The following is an 18773-nucleotide window of genomic DNA, read 5'->3' as shown; positions in this document are numbered from 1 at the left end:
TGGGTGTTTTTGGCTCGTCGACATTTGCGTACTTTTGTGGGGCATTTGCCTAAATGTGGTAGATCCGATCTTACATCACCGGTGACTGAGAGCTTAGCAAGCGAGCACTACAAACAGCCAGACACTCATTCATACCTGAAATAATTTATGAGTCACATCTGGTGGCTCCCACAAAACAAAACCTTTTGTCTTTTCTAGCATGAAGCGCACGTACCGCAGTGCTCTCATTCATCGCGGGTTCGTAGTAAAAAATCTCTCAGTTTTAAGACGCCTCTGGAAAAACGTAAAGAGGAAGCAGACGCGGTGAACATAGCTGTAGCTCCCTTCCTCTTCCACATTATCCATTTGCCTCTAAATATAAACTATGAGCTTACTGTGCTTTGACTGTACAAAATTTCACCATTGTTATAAGTCAGAAGCTGTTTTAATTCTAGTTCTCTAGTAAGCTATGTAGTACTTCTCCTTAACCCTTTGTCAATGTGCAAGTAGATGTGAAATCAGGTTTTTTTTTTTTTTTTTTTTTTTTTTTTTTAAAGAACCGCAAAATGAAACTTGACATCAGTTCCTTTGTCTTCTCTAACCCGCCAGAGATACACACAAAGGTGAGCTAATTTTAGATGTATCTGTCAGAAATGGAACTTTAGTGGTCATTAAAATGGCTAACAAAAAGTTTACAAAATGTCAGTGTTCCTCTTTGGCTCAAGACAAACTGGTGGAAAAAAATACCACACACAATAAAAAAGAAATACCCCAAAAGGAGGCTTTTACTTATGCTGAATGGCACTGTGTCCTGTGAGTGGTGCTCACTGAAAGATGTGTGTTAATTCATCTACATCTAGATAGCCAGAGCATGACCTCATTTCAAGCTCGCTTTAACCTGAGGGAATGTACTTGATTTCATAACAGCCTCGAATCAATTCCATGATGAGCATATGTGTAACAGCGCTGTAAGGAAATGCTTCGAGCAGCCTAGCGGCAGGCGGCTGTCTTTTCTTTAACATGCTTCACAACTGAAACTGAACCTGGGATCTTCTTGACTCGCCTACAAAGCATCTCTAGATCGATTATGACTGTTGATTTGTGGATTTCCCAAAAGGAACTCGTATATGGGGGTGTGACTCACCCCGCAACCATGCAAGTAGGTGCGTTCAAGCAGAGGAGCAACAACTGGTAAAATTCCTGCCACGATACAAGAAGCACATACGATTTACCAGTCCCATAAATGGAGATGGTCAATGAGTTGGTTGAACATTGGGAGAAATGTGCGTGTTTGCATGATTGCAAGCAGGATGATACACCTCCCACCGATCAGGCATAACATTATGACCACCTTCCTAACATTGTGTAGGTCTCCCTTGTGCCTCCAAAACAGTCGTGAATCATCAGAGAATGGACATGGGCCTTCTGAGGGTGTCCTGTGGTGTCTGGCAACAGAATGTTGTTAGTGGGGGGCCTTCGGGTCCTATGGGTTGAGGGGAGGGGCCTCTGTGGATCATCCCACAGATACTTGATCAGTTTGAGATCTTGTGAATTTGGAGGCCAGGTCAACACCTTGTGCTGCTTTCATGTTCTTTGAGTTGTTCCTAAACCATTTGTGTCAGGCTGCTGCCATTAAGGAGTGTCATTGCTATAGGGTGGGGGTGCCTGGTCTGGTCTAGGTGGGTAGTACATGTCTAAGTAACATCCACATGAATGCCAGGGCTAAAAGTTTCCCAGAAGAACATTGTGTTGTCACAAGTTGGTCAGTGTCATTTACTTCTCTTTTCAGTGGTTATAATGTTGTGGCTGATGGGTGTATATAAAGCTGTAATTAGCAGTCGGTAAGCTACCTGTGTGGCTCTGACTAACTGTTAGAAAATCATCCTATTAACACATTTCCTGTGTTTAATCCACGCAAAACAAAAAAAGCAGGTCAAAACAATTCATGAGAAGAAATGCCGGTTTGGTTTGTTAGACAGAGCCGGGCTGGTCTGTTTACCGTTGCCTTAAATTCCATTGTAAAATCTGATAGAGGTGCTGAACTGCCTGTGAGAGAGTGGGTAAGAGCACTTCACAGAAATGCTGAGTCTCTTTTTAAATGTGAAGTGTTAAGAGTGCATGCCCTTTGACATTTGTTTCTGCGTGTATGGAATAAGATTTGACACAAGACACATAATCCTGCCATACTACTGTATTCCATCTTTCAAAAAAGAAAGACAAGATTTAATATTACTTAACAATATGTTAAAAGTAGCCAGTTTGGCTTCAGTGTTAATACAATATACACTCTATAACAGATTGATAGTGTGAGTATTGTTCTTTTTCAATTTCATTCTGAAAGTATCCTGATACAAGCTGGCTACAGGTCAAAAATAAAGAAAACAAAACTGTAACTGGTACACTTTTACTCAACAGTTTGTTAAACAGAACTTAAAAACCAAAAAAAGAACATTGTCAAGTATTAACGCCTTCCTCCTTTCTGTGAACTAGGGTGGAGTTGGGAGCAGGGGGGGGTGCGGAGAGGTGGAGGGGGAGTGGAGACCAGCTAACCAAGCCCATTCCCTTGTCAATCATGTGGATGAGATGCCGTGCTAGGAACGGGAAACAATGGGATAAGTAAGCCACAATATCTCAAATACAGCTTTTAATTCATAACATTTCTCTCTTTTTTTTTTTTTTTTTTATAATATAAGTTTCCATTGTGTATTTTTTTCTCATTTTTTTGGAAGGAAACCATCCAAACATAGTAAGCATCTTTTTTTACTACAGGTAAGCCAATATAAGAAAATAATTTAATTATTTCAGACCATGGCTTTTTCAGTCAAGAGATATGTCCAACTCAGACTAAAAGCACACAAGCACGCGAGGAAAATTAACCAGATGTAGCAATTCACGATTCTTCTTGTGTCATTTAATTTCACTTTTGTTTTAGTTCTGCAGGTGGGACAGTCCAGATGGATCTTAATGTAGGTACCACACAGTGACGAGAACAAAGCAAGGCAGCGTGGGTGTGATTTGGGCACAGCAGGAGGACAAGAGTTGGGTTGGCGGTGAAGGGATAGGGGTGGTGGGTTTGTATAGCTGTTAAGGTACTGATTGTGTCCTGACAGTCACTCACTAATACCCTCAGTGTGCAGCAAACGTGGCTTTCTTCAAACTAAAGTTTGACCAGTTGATGGAAAGCCGTTGGCGGGTCTGTCGGGCAGAGTCCAAGCAAAACCTGAAAAAGAGAAAACGCAGAAATGAACCCCCCAGGAAGTTTGAGATACTCAGTGGCCGACTGTTTTTTTTTTTTTTTTCTCTTAACCTATTGTGTTTCACAAATTTTCTGACAGTATCTGGCAAAGTTAAGTTGACACGCGTACCTTTTGAAATATTCAACCTCCCGCTCCGTCTCATCCATTTCCGTGCTATCCAGGTCGATGTCTTTGGGCAAGAATACGTCATCTAAGAAAAAAATAAATAAATGAAATGCACTGACTTACAACTTACACTGTTGTAATTCACAGAATTACAAACGTTCATCATTGATAGGAACCTTTTTTATGCAATCACTGCTGTGGACACAATTTCCTAAATCTGTTCCTGTAGAATTAAGTTAATTCAGAGTAATTCTAAGATTTAGTTTGGACCAAAAAAAACCTCATGTGCCAGTATTTGTGACCAAGTAAAGCTGCTTTGCAAAACTCCCCTTATAGCTTGTCTGAGGCAGTTCATATGAATGATGATGTGTGTTGAGGTTATACCACAAAATACCCAGGAGACGATGAGGAAGTAGATGTAATGTTGGTCAGTTTAGCCCCCCCCCACCCCCCCCCAAGGTTATTCTGTTTAGGAAGCAGTTATTATTTCCTTCACATAGCATCATGCATGATGCCCAGTATGGCGCCTCCTTGGGGGTGTAACACGTCAGCCAGATTAAGATATGACACCAACCTATTAAGCTGTTCATCTTGTCCCCCTTCTTCTTCTTGCTCTTCTTGGTCTTGCCTTTGGGCTGTGGGGACTCTGCACTGGGAGCTTTGCCATTCTGCTGGGTCTGCTCACACTGGAAAGCTGGAGGGGGAGACGGGGATGGGTTTGACACAGGGGGACTTCTCCTGCCTTCCTTTATTTGGGTAATGGGCTGTTGTTGCTGCTGCTGCTGCTGCTGCTGCCTTTTGCCGCTGGCACTTCTGTTATTACACCTTTCCTCCCTCTGTGGTTCAGTGGTTGGTAGAGAAGCGAGTGCCTCCGTGGGCCTGACTCGCATTGCTTTGGTGTCTGTTGTAGTGATGGGTGAAGTGCCATTGGCGAGCTTTGCAGTCACATCAGAGCTCTTGGGTAACTCTGGGCCTCTCTTTACAATGGCCTCACAAGTGGCCACCTTGGCAGACTGCTTGGTCTTAACTTTACTGCTGACCTCAAGTGGAGATGTCGAGGTGCCATTGTGGAGGTTGGCCGGAGAGTTGGGGATGTTGGTCTCAGTAGAAAACCCCTTATCAGTGGTGCGTTTAGGGCTGTGCTGTAAATTGGGCCGGGGTACTGGGGCAAACCTGGGTTCCTTCTGGTCAGGGAGGCGGATGAGTGTTTGAAGCAGCTGCGACTTTCCGTTCTGAAGGTTATCTAGGACGTTCTGAGCTGTCTGTTTGAGGGGCTGTGGGTTGTTTTGAGGGGGGGCTGTATTTTCCTTTGCTTTCTCTTTCTTTTTCTTTTTGGCAGCGCGGTGTTGCTGCAGCTCCTGCAGCCGAAGCAGCTCTTTTTTAAGTGCCGCCTCTTCCTCTTCCTGCCGCTGTCGCCGCTGCTGCTCCTCCAGCACCTGTTGCTCCTCCCTTTCACGGGCCTCTGCCTCCAGACGGGCCTTTTCCTCCATCTGAAACACAGGCATGACATACATTTTAGTTACACTTTAGTCTGGATGGAAATATACAAATTGAAAAAAGGCATCTGAATGCAGGGAGGAAACGTTTACCTTCTTTTGTTTGTGCCTGGCTCGCTTGGCTGCCTTAGAACTGGAAGCAGGTTTACTGTCCACACTGTTGATGAACTGCAACAGGTCCTCCACCCGCCTGTGGTCCTCCACCCCTGCATCTCTTTCTATCACTGGCTGCTGCTCCTCACGCTTCGGCTGTTCCTCTTTGCGCTTTGTAAGACGCAAGCGAAGCTTCTCTCGCATTTCTGCATAGTTTCGACTGGTTGGGGCAGCTGGGGGCTGTGAATAAAACAGATGATGATGTTTTTTTATCATATGCACAGACAAATCAACACCAAAAGGGACGCTTTTGTCCTTAGGCAATGTGTTAATTTGGGGGAAAAAGGGGAAAAAGGTGAATAAACGTGTGAGTACTAAAGGTATGTGTCTCACCCCGCCATGCCCAAAGAATTCGCAGTAGCAGCAGTCACAGTACTTTCCTTCTTTCTGGTTGGTGGAAGTGGAGGTGGAGGAGCTATGCTCAGAGCAGCTGTCCTCGTCCTGGCTCTCCTCTCCATCATACGGTGGCTCGTATGCCCCGTTCCCCTCGCAGCGGTGGCCTTCACAGTCAGGATCACTGAAAAGGACAACGTGTAAAACCAGTCCCTATGAATTCATGTCTTAAATTTAGAACTCTCCTATTATAATAGTCTGTGTTAGTCGACTTACCTGCAGACGCTGGGTGGGGCACTGATGGGGCCATCCAATGAGGAGGCGGGAGGCTCCGCAGGTGGTAGGCACAGAGCCTGGTGGGACTCCACAAACTCTGGGGCTGGTGTGGCCATCTTTGGAAAGGTCTGTGATCCCATTATGGGGAGGTGCGCGTTGGGGGCTGGGGGCAGGGCAGGGCCCGAAAGCGGAGGGAGTGAGGTCAGTCCCGTGGAGCCATTTCTAGTCGTAACTGGAGTGGGTTGCCTGTGGTCCTCTTTGCCTAGATTGTGAAATACATCATCTAGAGGAGACAAAGACACACACAGTTCAGACTATTTACGTCGTCTTAGGTAAAAAAAAAACAACAACAAGTGTGTTAAGACACATAGTAACGTACAGTGCCTCATGAGAATTAAACATGCAGCGAGTAAGCCTTGTTGTTGAAAAGAAACACTTGTTGTTCTATCGGCTTGTGGAAAAAGGGGAACTAGTTCTTTTTATCAACGTTCGTAGCTGCGTAACGATTTACAGTTGCCACGTACAACAAGCTGTTTCAGTACTTCTGGTACTGGAAGTAGAAGTTTCACTAATTCTTTCTTATTTTTCTGTATCTTCCAACACTACATGACTCTCAGTCTGAGCATTTCTAAAGCCTGGACCAGCATGAATTAGACTTTTTATAATGTTGAAAACTGGACTTTAGATCAAGAACTGGAGTAAAACTATTATTTTTTTGTCTTTTAACGCAAAGCATTGACTTTGAATAAACTTGCTGGTGATCTACAATAAAACAGAGCTATACAGTGCAGGAAAGTGCTAAATGTGAAGGGTAACAGTGGCTAACTGTCTTTACCAGCCTGACCGCATAAGGATTATAAATAACAAATAAGTATTTTTGTTATTTCTCATCTTTTTAAAAAAAACAAAAACACATATATGGGAGTTAATCACTGACTGTGTTTTGGAATCTAACATTTCACGTTGCATTCAAGCCTACACCCATTAACAACAACCACTTTGTCAATGTGGCAAGTGGCTTTAGAAATGACACATTTTCAAAGCCACCTAAGCACGGCTGCTAAACTTGACCTGCATCACTCCCACATCCTTTTCATACCGAAAGGTCCAGGAGGTAACAATTACCTAAAAAGTATTATCATAGAAAGGGGGTTATTAATAGGTGATCATAAGTATTAATAAGTAGGAAGTTTAGTCATGTCCTTCTCCTAAATAGATTGTGAATTCAGTTGTACAAGTCATCTTAAAAAGCAAACCATTTTTCATGATGGACGTCAACCACAAACACAAAAACTGAAGGTGTCCCATACTTTAACCATAGTCAGTACAAACCTAACCACTACTCCTACTTCCTATATTACCTAAAGAGTTGGGTCTTTTAGATGCTAGATGGATGGGTGGGTTATTACTTGACTGGACAGTGGTGGCAGTGCAGGACACAGAGGACGTGGAGGCAGAGGTGGCCATCACCACTCTGTTGGACTCCATGAAGGCATCCTGGAAATTGTAGAGACACTTCTTCTTGGCGCCGTTCTTCTTCTGCTCTTTGGCTTCTGAAGAGGAGCACGATGAGGACGATGACGAGGACAACGAAGATGACAATGATGAGGACGACGGGGGCAGGGGCGTGGGCAGTGAGAGATGTTCCCCTTGGGGGCCAATAGATGACGTCGGAGGCAGGGGCACATCGGCGAGGGGCGGTCCAAGCATGTCACCTATTGATTAACACAAACATGTGAGGGAAGCCACATCACTGTAACGCGTTTTTATTTTATTTTTTTTTTTATTTTTAGATTAGTGGTGACTTCTGCTGCGCCTGAGCTGCTCACCTGGTAGAGATTCAGGCAACAGCATGGATGAATTCCAGCTCTTCATCACAGTAGCATCCCACAGATTCTCAAACTTAAGCGAGAGGCACTGCAGTGAGCTATTCCAGTCACCTGCCCCACCTGCACCACCAAAGCAGTTCTGGTATACATGTTCTGGTAACGATGTGCTGAAGGCTGGCTGCTTGGCCGCTGAGTGGTTTGATGTAGGGTTCGGGGGCAGAGGCTTAAGGAAAAAATATATAGTCATTAGTTGAGGATTGATGAGACACACAAGAGGTTTGAGCTGGAGCACAGTTCAGGTTTGAATCGCTTTCTGGGTTTTCCTATATAGCTTGGATTCAGCCTGTCACCTTGTGGCAGGCGAAAAAATTACAGTGACACTAAGTGAAACTAGAATACAACTAAGCTTAGCATTGTTCCTGGAACCTTAAAAAATCCCCAGTGATAAGGAAATGAATCAATTTTCCCTTCGAGACTTGACATACTCATCTGCAATCAGGAAGAAAACTAATTTACCCTAACTTGCCAGTTCATTAGGCACACTAGTGAAAATGAATGCAATCTAATGTAACAGCTCAGCACCCGAGAGAGCTGTTGATCCAACTTTATTTTCATGTTGGAGGCTGTGCATTGCAGTAGTATTGAACTGTATTGTGTTGTACTGATACATAATTCTTATTTATTATTTTAAGAACTTTACTCGGTGGGCTTGACTAAGTAACAGAAACTCTTCAGTGTTTAATTCAATCCAGTTTAACAGCACCACAAACTACGTTATCCAAAATGATTATACAGCTGAATTACACATATTCGTAATACAAACTGTATGGTATAACAGTCATGAACGGAGATTTAGTGCAGGACTGTACTAGAATGTATTAGTTTTCACGAGTGTCCTCGATGAACTGGAAAGCGAGCGTACATCTAGCTTTACAGACGCACACAATCTAAAGAATAATCCTCACCTTGTTGTGTGAGAGAGGAGGGCTGGGTGGGTAGAGTGTGGGATGCAGCAGGGGCCGGGAGAAGTTGTGTAAGGGCAGGTGGCCGTGGATGTGTGGGTACAAGTGGAGGGCGGGGTGTGCGGGGGGATTCTTGCCGTCTGTGAAGAACTGGTGCCCGACATTGGGGGGAGGTGCCGCGTGGAGCCGGCTCGGGGGCAGGCACGTGGCGGGGCCCAGGGTGGAGGAGCTGGGGTCCTGGTTGCACACGTGGCACTCGCAGGCATGCTGGACTTGCTCTACCTGAGGGTGGGAATTTATATCCGTTGATTTTGAAAGTTGCGTTTTCAACGTAAATGGAGAGGAATGCATTTCTATGTTGTGTCTCACAATGTTCCCCACTGTGGGACAATTAAAGGTTTTCTTATTCTTGTTATTCTTATTCATAAATATTTAATTCAGTTGTGCTTTGAAACCTTTGTCAAACTTTATTTCAAATACAAAATTAGAACTAGTCTTCTGTTACACTAAGAACAATACTCACATACAGATCTGGTAAGCAAGGGGCAGTGATGCATTTTCAGTACCACTGTCTGGGTGTATCCCTCTGCTCATGGCTCTAGTATCAGTTCTGCCGTCAACTGAGTTTGCTTCTTCGTACGTGTCTACTACTATGACGTCATAGCCAGTAACATACTGTGATCGTGTCACTTCTTGTTACGGGTCTCAATTCTCTTAAAATGAATGCGTATGTGCGATAGGCCTATTTCCTGGACTTACAAATTAATGACAAAAACAGCTACATGAACCGTAGCAGTACCTGTTGATGGTTATAGGAGGGTGGAGGACTATTTGTCTTTCCTGGGGAAAGCTCCTCCTGCTGCCCCGGGGGCTCCCCACCAACCTCGCCGTTCGCTTCCTCCTCGTCACCCTCGGATGAACTACTGCTGCTGGTAATGTGAGGAGACTGAAATGTGTGGAACAAAGAAGACAAAGAAGAGAATTAGGAAATAGCTGAGGAGAAGTACACAAAGCGTTTCCCAAACTACCCACTCATAGCGAATGTCAGTTTCATCATCCAGAAACTTGACAGGGAAATTCACAAATACTCTTGGCCTTTTTTTTTTTTTTTTTTTATTTAATTTTAAGTCGAGAACTCACCCCTGTCTTCAGTGCCACGTTATCACCTTCCCCATTGATGTCATTATGGAGGCCGTTCACAGCTGTGGTCACAGCACTGTTGTCTTCATAACCACTAATAGGGTAGATGTCCCCAAACTTACTGGACAACGGAGGCACTTCATCATCATCGCTAATACTGTAACGTCAGAAATGAGTAGTTAGCGGAAAGTGAGAGACGGGGAAATTAGTGCTGATCAGAAAATAATACAAATTATGCAGCGTAGCAATTCAAATGTCTTGCGTACTCATTGTGTTTTAGGAAGTGCAAACCACGTAAGAACTGTTTGATCGGCCCGCCGACTTACAAAGTGTTGCCGTCCCCATCAGGGAGAATGAGCCTCGGATGTTGCTGGATGGTGATGGGAGAGCTGGAGTTGGAGCCGGATGCTGAACTGCCAGACGAGAGGCTGGGAGGGTGCACCTCTGCAAGGTAGTCCCGGGGAGGTTCCCCTTGCAAGGGCAGCTTGATGTGGAGGTCCTCGGCGATGGGAGAGTCCATGATGCCGCACGTCAGTATGTGGGAGAGGCTACAGTCGTCACACGTGCACCTGATGGAAGAAGTCGTCGAAAATTAATACCGTGAAAGTTTTCAGAGTGAGGAGGTTAAAAGGAAACTCATACAGACTTTAAGATTGATCATTTGGGGGGAATAAAATTGCGTATTGAAGATTTTTTTGTAAACATTGTAATAATAATCCATCTCCACCAATGATTCAAAATGTTCACAGGTACCAACCTGTTAAGAAAATAATAATAAAATGCTAAAATTAAGGCATGTATTTCCTACACTACAAGTGACAACGACACAGCACTGCATCCCACAAACTCACCTTCTTCTATAATTGCAGTTTGGACAGTCGGGAATACTCAGACGAGATGAGAGCATTCTCATAGTGTCTGTGAAGTTGTTATCAGCTGTGGATGACTTCTTACTGTTGGGCAACTACAGAGAGAATAAAATATTAAAATACGATGAAGACTCATAAATTTAAATTCACAAAGACAACATTAGACAGCTGGGATAGGCTCCAGCAGACCCCCGCGACCCTTAACAGGAATAAGCAGGTTCAGAAGCTGAATGAATGAATGAATGAATGAATGAAAAAGACAACATCACGTTCTAGTGGCATACCTGTTCTTCTATAAATCTCCTCTGCTTAAAGAACTCCCAGTCCTCCTTCAGCATCCGCTGCTTTGTCTTTAAAGTCTGGAACGGCATAACAAGGTTTGGTTAAATCAACAACAGAAAGAAAGGTGTAAGCCTTATGAGAGAATTTTTAACTCTCTTACGTTTTTGCTAATCAAGGACTTGTGCGGCTCTGTTCTTTGGTTGGTGACACCCTGACCCTCCACCTTAAAAAGCAGCTGAAAAAGAAACACAAAAAGTACGGCCACCCTTAATCAATGTCTTTCACAGGCACCACCTTTATAAAATGTGCTTCTACTTCTCGTTTATTTTATCCTGGACGTGTGTACCTGTTCATCGACGTAGTCGTCGATCCTCTTCTCACATTCCTGCCATTCAGCAGCCACTGAAGCCATCTCCTGCTGCAACTGGTGGTAGCTCTCCAACAAGGTCCTGTACATATCTTCATTGTATGAATCATGGGAGGCTGTGCCATGTCTGAAAAGAACAAGAGGATTAGGTATAAGCCTGCTGGCCCAGTACTTGTTGAACGACACAAGAAGAAAAGCAGATACCCGTATGTGTTAACTAAGAGCAGCAGAACATTTAAATGGGCGCAGTTAAAATATATTTTTTGCATTTATTAGGAAACACCGAGCTAGGAAGCGTAAGATCGTGGTCTTTTAAAAATAAGGAAGTCTTACTTCAGCTGTGCAATGAGTGCCGGTAAACTGGTGTGTAAGATCGGTTCAGAGAAAACCAGATTCTCAAAAAGGTGCTTGTTGTGCAGCTCCCATGTCACCTGGAATTTCTGGAGGTGCTCATTCTCCTGCGGGGAGGTGAAACAGCAGAGGAAGGGGAAATTTGAAATGTTTAAATTTGATTACAACTGAGAGACAATAGCTCAGAGCTGAGAGGCGGTACACAACACGCAGATAAGCTAACCAGGGTGAGCAGGAAGCTGCTGATGGTGCGTGCAGCTTGACAGAGGGCGTTGTACTCCTCGAGCAGCAGGGAAATGAACTGGTGGGCCTGGGGAGGACACTGGGCTGCAGCCACCGTCCCCAGTGGCCCCGGAGTTTTGGAGCCTGCGGACAGATGCTTGAGTAGCCGCACCTTCATTTCCAACACGTATTCTCGAGCCTGCTGCTCCAGGCGTTGATAGAGCTGATAGGGATCCTTCTCGCAGAGTCTACGGGATGAGAACAAAGCAGTTGATTAAAAAAGGAACTATAAAATTCCCCATGATTTATAGTTTGAAAATTTCCCTCCCGAGTCACGGCATGGCCCGACATATTGTTTCACTTTGGGATAAAAATTTTTTATTGGTTTTTAATCCACTAAATACACTAGTAAAAACAGGTTTCAGTGGGTTGACGTCACTGCTTTCAGAAGCCTCTCATTGTTTTTGGTGAAGCTTGTTTCCTGCATTGACAGAGTATTAACAACTCAACAGAGACCTCTAGTGGACACAGACCCACCCTAGACAGCAGAAGACAAAAAAAAAAAACAGGAGATGCAGCAGTTTGTGGTCATACCTGTCCACCAGCTCCTTCATGCCTTCCTTGTCTCTCTCCAGAGGCTGGTCGTGGTCATCTGCAAGAGGAGTCCCTGTCTGACGGTAGATGCAGCGCACCAGATAGCGCACCTCCGACCAGTGGTTCTGCAGCTGCTGAGACTCCCTCTCCGTCTCGGCCGTGATCTCTCTGTTATACGCACAGAACAACGAGGATTCCATTGAAACCCAACGAAACAAACGTGCGACACTTGTAAATGTATTTCTGGTTGGATAAATCTGAACTCACCGCCTCTCATTGCAGGCTTCGCAGCTGCACACAGAATCAGCAGGCATTGGTGCGGTAAGGTCTGGAGCGGGGAGCACGGGTAATGTAGGCGCAGCAGTGGTCAGTCTGTCCCCTGTGGCTGCCTCCTGGCCAAGGTTTCCATTACCCACAGGCATGTGCAAAAGAAAGTCCTGACTCTGTGTGCAATAAGTAAAACAGCAGATTAAGACACAGAACAATCTATCTTCAAGCTGTCTTCTGGATAAAAAGAAGCAGTTTTGTTTTTATAGAGATGCACAAATTTTGACGTTGAATCATAAATATGTATTCGGTACAGGACATCATACGACTAGCAAACGTTTAAAATAAAGTATATTTTTGTATTTACATAATTGTTTTGTGTTGTTTAATCCGACTCCTTGTCCACCAATTAATCTTTTCAGCTCAACACAATAACAATCTACTACTCGACTGCGACAGCTACGAAGCCAAGGAAGTAGACACACTATGAGCTCCTGACAGAGGACTGGCTGATTTGTTTATGCAAGTGTCCAGCAGCATGTAGGCTTTGATGACACTAGACGGCAACATCAACCAGGATGGTCACAGATTGTTTTAAACTGCTCAACTGTCAAGACAAAATCTAATTTATTTTCGATTATTAGGATAGGATAAGTAAAGCACGTGGGATCAGCCGATACAAGGCCCAAGACATCTGCCTGTGTTGGAACTACGTTACAACGAAGCAAAGTCTCACCACTTTCTGGTGGACAACCATGGGACTTTATTTCAGAAAACATATCTATAGTAGTCAATGGCGAGACATCATTTGAATTACGCCATGAATTGCAAGTCGAGAGACTTACAGTCTGTTAAAAGACTAAATAATAATAATAAGAAGAAAGACTTCACACCAAAACATCTCTCCACAGTTGAGAATGAAAGATTTACATAGACAGTAGTGACCGTCGTGTCTTTTAAAATAAAATGTGCCAAGGACACGTGATGTTGGTGACGTATATGTATTGTGTGAGACAAAACTTCATGACATCTCTTCAGTTTTCCTGTGGCCTTATTTACTGTGACTGGATCGTAACTGTGCGAGTGACTGCAGTGAGGACACAACGGACCAATGCACTGATGAAGACACCTAACTCGAGCCCAATAGCCAAGGCACCAACACTTAGAACTACAAAAGCGTAAGAAACAGCTACAAACAGTTAAAACACCTAAAAGGCCATTTTCAGTTATAATCGTTTACAACAATAACTTATCATATTGGGCAGTTTAAGTCTTCTAGAGCAAATTCAAAGAGTATGCATAGATGTTTGGATAGCTATGTATCAAAACAACCTGTTAAAGGAAAACTGGGATTAGCGCTGAATAGAATGGTACGTTTTTGTTATAATTCATGGTCAGCAATATTAGATGAGACAAACTATTTGCAAACTAAATAAAGGTGAGTCACTGTCTATTTAACAGTCTGCGGTGAAGGGTTGGTAATAGTGAACAGCTTCAATAATTATGGCCAATAATCACACCCTTATAAACACAACCCAGAGACAACAAAGACACCCTGTGTTCCACTGGAAAAACGGCCGTGTTGAATCACAAGATTTTTCCACAGCTAAATTAATGCTGTCTTTACAAAGGCATGAGCTGAGCACATATCATGGAGCGACCAACGTAAGGAAACTCTTTAAATCAGCGTTGATATATTTCTGCAGTTCAATTAATCTTTGCGCTTGAAACAAACAAAAATGTTTATTGTCACGTCTGGTTGAAAAGATGCACGACAGAAGAGGCACATTTGAGCTAGGAACCATTATACGGTGGGCAAAATCAAAGCAAAGACATAATAGTACATTATTTTCATTACAGCAACAGCTGTTGCTCACGATGACCGCATCTGTTTTGAGCTGCTCCGGTGCCAAGTGAATACAAGAGCTGCATCATCCACTGAACGATTAACGACAGCTGAGGAAGTTAAAACTGCGGATATGAGGCATCCGTGCCGAGGTTTCACACAGTTCGAACAGCGCAATTACGCAGTGAACCGAAGGGCTTCTGATAGAGCACTTTCACTACAGCCACAAACATTTGGTTGCCAGACCTCGTCAGTCTTCACAACTAAATCTCTTTATACCCAGGTGACTTACCCCCAACGACTGCTCCAGATTAGTATGTCGGTCCTCCTTCTCCACCGTGCGCCTGCAGTCAGAGCACACCCACAGAGGCAGCTGAAGGGCACTGGTTGTCTTGGCGGGCTGTGCTGTACCATTCTGGCCTGAGATGCCTGCCTCCGAAGGCACGACACTGTCTTTACGCTCGCATCGGCATAAGAGGCACCGTTCACCAGCCGTGTAGGGCGCCCGCTGGTTCAGGCCGAACGTGAATGGGGTCTGCGGTGGACGCGTTAACAGGAGGGAGACAGAGAAAAATATACAGTGAGGTACACGGTGGCTTTAGCATTGGGTTAGTGTGAATTTACACTTGAAAAAAAGGACAAAGGAGGAGCTATTTTGTTTTTTTTTTGTACGCATGTTTAAGGAAAATTTATCTTTGCCAACACTGGTTTCTAGATTGGACAGGCTCTGCTATACATTAACCCAGGAAACACTCTAATCCTTAGTGACCCACTGAACAGCAGGTACACCTGCTGTGTAAACAGGGCCACTGCTCTCCATTAAAACGCTGGAACCTTGTAATTAATACACAGCCTTGACAGTAAGTAAATCACGGAGGGGTGTCAACAAAAAGCAGACATAATTTGCAATTAATGATATCCACATTAATGGTCCGCACGAGCAAGTAAGGTGGCTTCTTTTTGATAAAAGTTTGCTTTGCATCGGTTTCAGTTGCACTGTATAGGTACTGATAACTTCATGTATATTCAGAATCTGTGGGTGCTGTGGGTTACTCAACCGCTCCCACTCCTGCAGAAGTGGTATATTCTGACTGAATCACTGCTGCACCAAAAAGCAGACCTGAAAACCAAAATGCTGTTTAGACCCCAGTTATTTTATGTAAATGTCCTAATAAAAGTCGCAACCATACTGAAAATAGCGGCAAAAATCTGCTTCTGAGTTGTCAGCACTAAAACGCTACTGTGAAAAAATAAATAAATGGCTGCCGTGATGTTCCAGATGTGTATATGAAATGCAAATAATGCCGAAAGCACTAATGTGTCTGGAGCGAGTCCTATCAGAACTGAATATGAAGGATGCACTGATTCACTGGTCATACATCGGCGGTGACCAATATCCACCACGTCCAAGCATCATCCTACCGTTTAGTAAATATGATGGCATTCACCGATGGAAGTGACCAAAAACAGAACAGTGTTTTTCACCCTCGTTGTGTGAGGAGTGACGTGCAGCACTTGACCCAAATTTCACACTACTTAGCAACCTTAGCTATCTAGTCAAACAGTCAATAACATAAAAGAGACTGCTAACATTCGTTGCTCCACGGAGTCAATGTTAATGCACGTTCAGGTCGATTAAGTGCATTGGAAAACAAGGTGTCCGTGGTAAGTTATTAAAGAAACTATACAATTAAACATTATTGGCTGTTAACCTGTTTAAAAAAAAAAAAAAAAAAAAAAAAACTCTTGTAAACAGTGGTGTTCTGGCTGTCAGGCATAGCGGGACAAATAATCGTTGGCTGCCTCATCAGTGGGATGGTGCACCATCAAAAAACGTCCAAAAAGTCTGTGAATTCATCAGTCAAGGTGGACATGGACGCATGGTGTAAGACACAGCCACCCTGCAATCCCAAGCACCCTTTGTAACTGTGGTGGTTAGTTGCAGTACAACAGTGACAACCATATTTATGTTGCAAGAGTTTTGAAAAGTTTTTTTTTTTTGTTTGTTTTAGAAAAAGAATCTTTGTCATTCAGATGAAGTTGCTGTTAAAGGTAGGTCATACAGGTGAATTTGTGCTAATTCAACAGTAGTGTCACAAAGGGCCAAAAGTCCCAGAAACAGCTCGGTTACTTTTTATCTCTAAAATTGTCGCCCTGGCACAAAAGTAGGGGCAAAAACAAAAACACCGTTATCTACCATCAGCCAAAATTGTTATTATAAACATTGGTACGGTACAGGCCCAGGATCTGGTGTATCCCCTCCTCAGTATGCTCAATATTAATGATAACTGTGTCACCCCATACTCTCTCAAATATATCAAAAATGTGAGACAATAACAGATCAACTCATCAGTTATACTTCTCAGATTATGTACCTACATCATTGGCATCAAGGCAATAAATTGAGTTGGCAAATAGGACACGACTTCAGGAAAGAAAAGGGTGTGTATTTTAACTTCTGGATGCAAGTATACCTGAAGGACTCCGGAGAAGTCAGCATTCACTGGTCCTTCCGTAAACTGCGGTGCAACGCTGTTGTTCACTTTGACCTGAGGGGCACAAGCAAGTCCATGTTTGCAAAGAATTAACTTGGGAAGCTGATTAATGACAGCATGTCAAACTTGTACTGAGACGGTAAAATCTCCTGTTGATGTTGCTGTGTGGGTGTGTGCGCGTGTGTGTGTGTATAATACAGTGAGGTCTGCCCAGGCTGGGCTGACTACAATACAAATGTCTGGAAATGTAAGAGTCGGCCCCAACTGCTTCTTAGTTGAGTGAAAGCAGTGATTCATAACTAATCATTTTAACTCAAGAGTTACATTAATAGAAAATGGATTACTTTGACAATACTTCAGCCATAATACATGTGTGAACTTATTAGGCATTCTAGTTTATACAATAGTATGTAGTTTGATTACATCAATATTTACAATACCCTATGCATAGAAACACATAAAAGGCTTAGATCACTTCCTTGACAAAAATATAGACAACAATAATGATGTTTAGGACACCAAATATCTAAACATTAATGTAAACAAACTAGCTAGCATCTTATGATAGAGCAAGTTGTGGTTTAAGCCATAATTGAGGTGTAACAGTTAAGCTAACATGGATAAGTGAGGTTAGTCGTGGCGGTTTAGCTATTTTTTTTGGACAAATGTATGCATAAATACATATATAAAAAGTTAAACTTAAATGTTTATGAATCGATCAAATGAGTGGAAGGTCAGCTTGTAAATACACACCATGACCCGACGGGGGTTAAGTTGTTAGTACTCTTAACTGTTAGCATTAGCTAGCATTAATGTTTATCTGTGCAATAGCAGCCTGCGAGTCAGCTGTGTTGAACCTAAACGTTCCCCAGAATAATCTTGGCTTGGCCAACGTAATCTCCACCTACATGCACTGAATTAGCTCAAAATAAAGCTTTGGGGCAGTTGTTGTATTTACTGCCGCGATCTCTTAACTTAAGCTAACGTCGATAGTCAGTGGTCATAGCATTCAGCCAAGACTGAGGCAAGTTAGCCGACTGTTTATGACAGTTTGTTACAGCACAATAAGGCCATCTCAAATCCCCAGCTTCACCTCTTGCTAGGCGACACGGTTTTCTACGAAGCACACTACTAAACATTAGACGTAATTAAGCTCGACGATAGTTAGTTACGTTGTATTTGTTGGGTAGCTAGCTCCCTTCCTCGCATCAGTCTCGGGCCCAAATCTGATGTGTCGTTGATAACGCTGCTAGCTAGTCTCCGTCGTCTTGACATCCACCGGTTAACATTGTGTGACACTCTTACCTCTCCGTTTAAGCCGGCGATGGACCCCATATTCCCGCTGCCCGTATTCCCAGGTGTTAAAAAGCTGACGACAGAGGCAGGTGTTGCAGTTCCCGCACAGCCAAGGGCCGAAGCAACCCCGGCCTTGCCACCGCTGGTATTGCAGACAGCACTGCAGCTACTGCCACCGCCCCGCTTGTTCTTCCTGCGTTTAGCCCCCCGTTTAGCATCGGTTGGACTCATTTTTTCCACAACAAAGCGAGACAACTTGCCGTCCAGACTTGGCAGAGTCTCGAGCGGAATGCCTGCTGCAATCACTCTGATATAAATCCGGGAAAGCGATTTATAGACTCCCAAAACGACGGACACTCAATCCCATCAAAGTGCAAGCCGACTTCATAGAATCCAATATGGCCTCTGGCTGGACTGCCTCAACCAGGCTTCAGCTTGCGTTGCAACGCAAGTGTACGTGCCCCACCCAGGCGCTCATGGGAAATTGAGTTTGTGATGTCAACTCACGTCAACTCAAAATACAGGTAGAAAGCTGTATTTAGCGGAAACAAACATTACCACCAAAGGCTTAATCGGCACATTAGCCTATATATAATATATTTATTCGGTTTTGATATAGTTAAATTATTTTATTTTAGACTGAACACAAACTGC

The 18773-nt window shown here is 43.6% G+C and overlaps 1 protein-coding gene across 2 annotated transcripts; it reads right to left on the bottom strand.

The window, feature by feature from the left end:
• Positions 1 to 144: 144 nt before the first annotated feature.
• Positions 145 to 18572, bottom strand: fam193a (family with sequence similarity 193 member A). 2 transcript variants are annotated; one of them, XM_084568980.1, is made up of 23 exons: positions 18129 to 18572; positions 16803 to 16877; positions 14621 to 14863; positions 12483 to 12658; positions 12216 to 12383; positions 11623 to 11869; positions 11382 to 11506; positions 11028 to 11175; positions 10842 to 10916; positions 10684 to 10758; positions 10382 to 10494; positions 9857 to 10099; positions 9531 to 9687; positions 9190 to 9336; positions 8394 to 8672; positions 7429 to 7651; positions 6961 to 7314; positions 5600 to 5882; positions 5324 to 5507; positions 4931 to 5170; positions 3916 to 4831; positions 3345 to 3426; positions 145 to 3199 (listed from the first exon to the last, which is right to left on the bottom strand). In XM_084568980.1, the coding sequence occupies exons 1-23, from the start codon at positions 18348 to 18350 to the stop codon at positions 3106 to 3108; spliced, it is 4869 nt and encodes a 1622-aa protein (XP_084425106.1). In that variant the 5' UTR covers positions 18351 to 18572; the 3' UTR covers positions 145 to 3105. The 2 variants fall into 2 exon arrangements, with proteins under 2 accessions (XP_084425106.1, XP_084425107.1); XM_084568981.1 differs by having other exon boundaries at positions 7009 to 7314.
• Between the last annotated feature and the right edge of the window lie 201 nt (positions 18573 to 18773).

The sequence above is a fragment of the Chelon labrosus genome, assembly GCF_963514085.1.
Source record: "Chelon labrosus genome assembly, chromosome: 2".
NCBI lineage: Eukaryota > Metazoa > Chordata > Actinopteri > Mugiliformes > Mugilidae > Chelon > Chelon labrosus.
Note: the sequence above shows the minus strand (reverse complement) of the source record. Positions and strands in the feature narration are given on the sequence as shown.